This window comes from Babylonia areolata, chromosome 12 (assembly GCF_041734735.1).
Source record: "Babylonia areolata isolate BAREFJ2019XMU chromosome 12, ASM4173473v1, whole genome shotgun sequence".
Taxonomy (NCBI): domain Eukaryota; kingdom Metazoa; phylum Mollusca; class Gastropoda; order Neogastropoda; family Buccinidae; genus Babylonia; species Babylonia areolata.
In genome coordinates, this window is record NC_134887.1 from 38,805,378 (window position 1) to 38,807,877 (window position 2,500).

Sequence of the window (2,500 nt, forward strand, 5' to 3'; positions counted from 1 at the left end):
TACCTTTGGTTTTAGGATTACACTACAGTCTACAGTCCACCTTTGGTTTTAGGATTACACTACAGTCTACCTTTGGTTTTAGGATTACACTACAGTCTACAGTCTACCTTTGGTTTTAGGATTACACTACAGTCTACCTTTGGTTTTAGGATTACTCTACAGTCTACAGTCCACCTTTGGTTTTAGGATTACACTACAGTCTCCCTTTGGTTTTAGGATTACACTACAGTCTACAGTCTACCTTTGGTTTTAGGATTACACTACAGTCTACCTTTGGTTTTGGGATTACACTACAGTCTACCTTTGGTTTTAGGATTACACTACAGTCTACCTTTGGCTTTAGGATTACACTACAGTCTCCCTTTGGTTTTAGGATTACACTACAGTCTACAGTCCACCTTTGGTTTTAGGATTACACTACAGTCTACCTTTGGTTTTAGGATTACTCTACAGTCTACAGTCCACCTTTGGTTTTAGGATTACACTACAGTCTCCCTTTGGTTTTAGGATTACACTACAGTCTACAGTCTACCTTTGGTTTTAGGATTACACTACAGTCTACCTTTGGTTTTAGGATTACACTACAGTCTACCTTTGGTTTTAGGATTACACTACAGTCTACCTTTGGCTTTAGGATTACACTACAGTCTACCTTTGGTTTTAGGATTACACTACAGTCTACCTTTGGCTTTGGGATTACACTACAATCTCCCTTCAGCTTGAAGGGTTACACTACAGTCTCCCGTTGGCTTTAGCTTCATGCAGTGCAGTGTCCCATTGGCTTTAGGGTGACGATACACTCTCCTCATCGCTTGGCGAGAACGTCTGGTGGATTCAGGGTGTGCAGTGTCGCTTATCTATGTATCACTCAGCAGTCACAACCACCACACACACACACACACACACACACACACACACACACACACACACACACACTCACGTGCACGCGCGCGCTGGTCCCGAACCCGAAGAGGACGAAGCCGGCGAAGACACGGGTCTGTGCCTGCATGGCGTGGATCATGTCGTTGAGCTCGGCCACGCTGTGTCCGTTGAGGTTGAGGTTGTCGTAGTGGTAATGGAACTTGTGAGTGTCGAAGATCTGAGCCGGCTTGGCGTTGTTTCGTGTCAGGGGGTCGGTGTTGACCGACTCGTAGCTGAACGGCTCCAGGGGTCTGTGGACAGCGGCAGTGATTTGTATTTGTAGTTCTTTTCTTTTTATCTCAACAGATTTCTCTGTGTGAAATTCGGGTTGCTCTCTCCACAGGGAGAGCGCGTCGCTACACTACAGCGCCAGTTGTATTTGTTTTTCCTATCGAAGTGGTTTTTCTACAGAGTTTTGCCAGGAACAACCCTTTCGTTGCCGTGGGTTCTTTTACGTGCGCTAAGTGCATACTGCACACTGGACCTCGGTTTATCGTCTCATCCGAATGACTAGCGTCCAGACCACCACTCAAGGTCTAGTGGAGAGGGAGAAAATATCGGCGGCTAAGCCGTGATTCGAACCAGCGCGCTCAGATTCTCTCGTTTCCTTGGCGGACGCGTTACCTCTACGCCTACTACAACTACTACTACTATTTCATTTTTATATAGCTCTGTAATACAATCATAAGCAAGCTCTAAGCGCTTTACAATGCAGTACCTAAAGTGAAACAAGAAAGCATATAAAAAGTAGTAGAAACATAAAACAGAATAATTAATATTACAAAAAACACAATGAATAAAACTCACAAAGTGACATACTCTCAATACTACAACTGTTACACTCCAACACTCACACACACAGAGAGAGAGAGAGAGAGAGAGAGAGAGAGAGAGAGAGAGAGAGAGAGAAACACATGATGGCTGAGATAACAGCAATTTTCACTTAAAATACATACATATAAAAAGGAGCATGATTGTAATTTGCATGGCATAGATTCTGTAAAAAGTGTAAAATAAGGTTTTGGATAGAAAAGGTAAAAGGGGTAAAAATCGGCAGTCATTCTCCCTTTCGAACCACACCACCACCATCCACCTACCCACCCCCATTCTCTAGTAGTAGTAGTAGTAGTAGTAGTAGTAGTAGTAGCAGTAGTGATAGGTGATAAGAAACTCTAGGGAGAGCTAGACAGTACAAAGTCTTCAGAGAAGTCCCCCTCAGTCAAGTGCTTCGGCCCTTAACTCTTAAGGGGGCCGGGCCGCACCCAGGTCATGACTCCTCTCTGTAGCAGCAGCAGTAGTAGTAGTAGTAGTAGTAGTAGTAGTAGTAGTAGTAGTAAGTGATAAGAAACTCTAGTAAGAGCTGGACAGTACAAGGTCTTCAGAGAAGGAGTCCCCCTCCTGCCCGCAATTTTATCTGTTTTCCTACCGAAGTGGATTTTTCTACAGAGTTTTGCCAGGGACACATAACCCTTTTGTTGCCGTGGGTTCTTTTACGTGCGCTAAATACATGCTGCACACGGGACCTCGGTTTATCGTCTCATCCGAATGACTTAGCGTCCAGACCACACCACTTAAGGTC

General features: G+C 44.4%; 1 protein-coding gene across 1 annotated transcript in view; it reads right to left on the reverse strand.

Moving 5' to 3' along the window:
• LOC143288605 (hemocyanin 2-like) overlaps window positions 1-2,500 on the reverse strand; it is an 86,820-nt gene that overhangs the window by 3,765 nt on the left and 80,555 nt on the right. Inside the window, exon 44 of the mRNA XM_076597257.1 lies at window positions 941-1,172. Coding sequence (XP_076453372.1) covers window positions 941-1,172 — 232 coding nt within the window. The remainder of the gene's footprint in view (window positions 1-940; window positions 1,173-2,500) is intronic.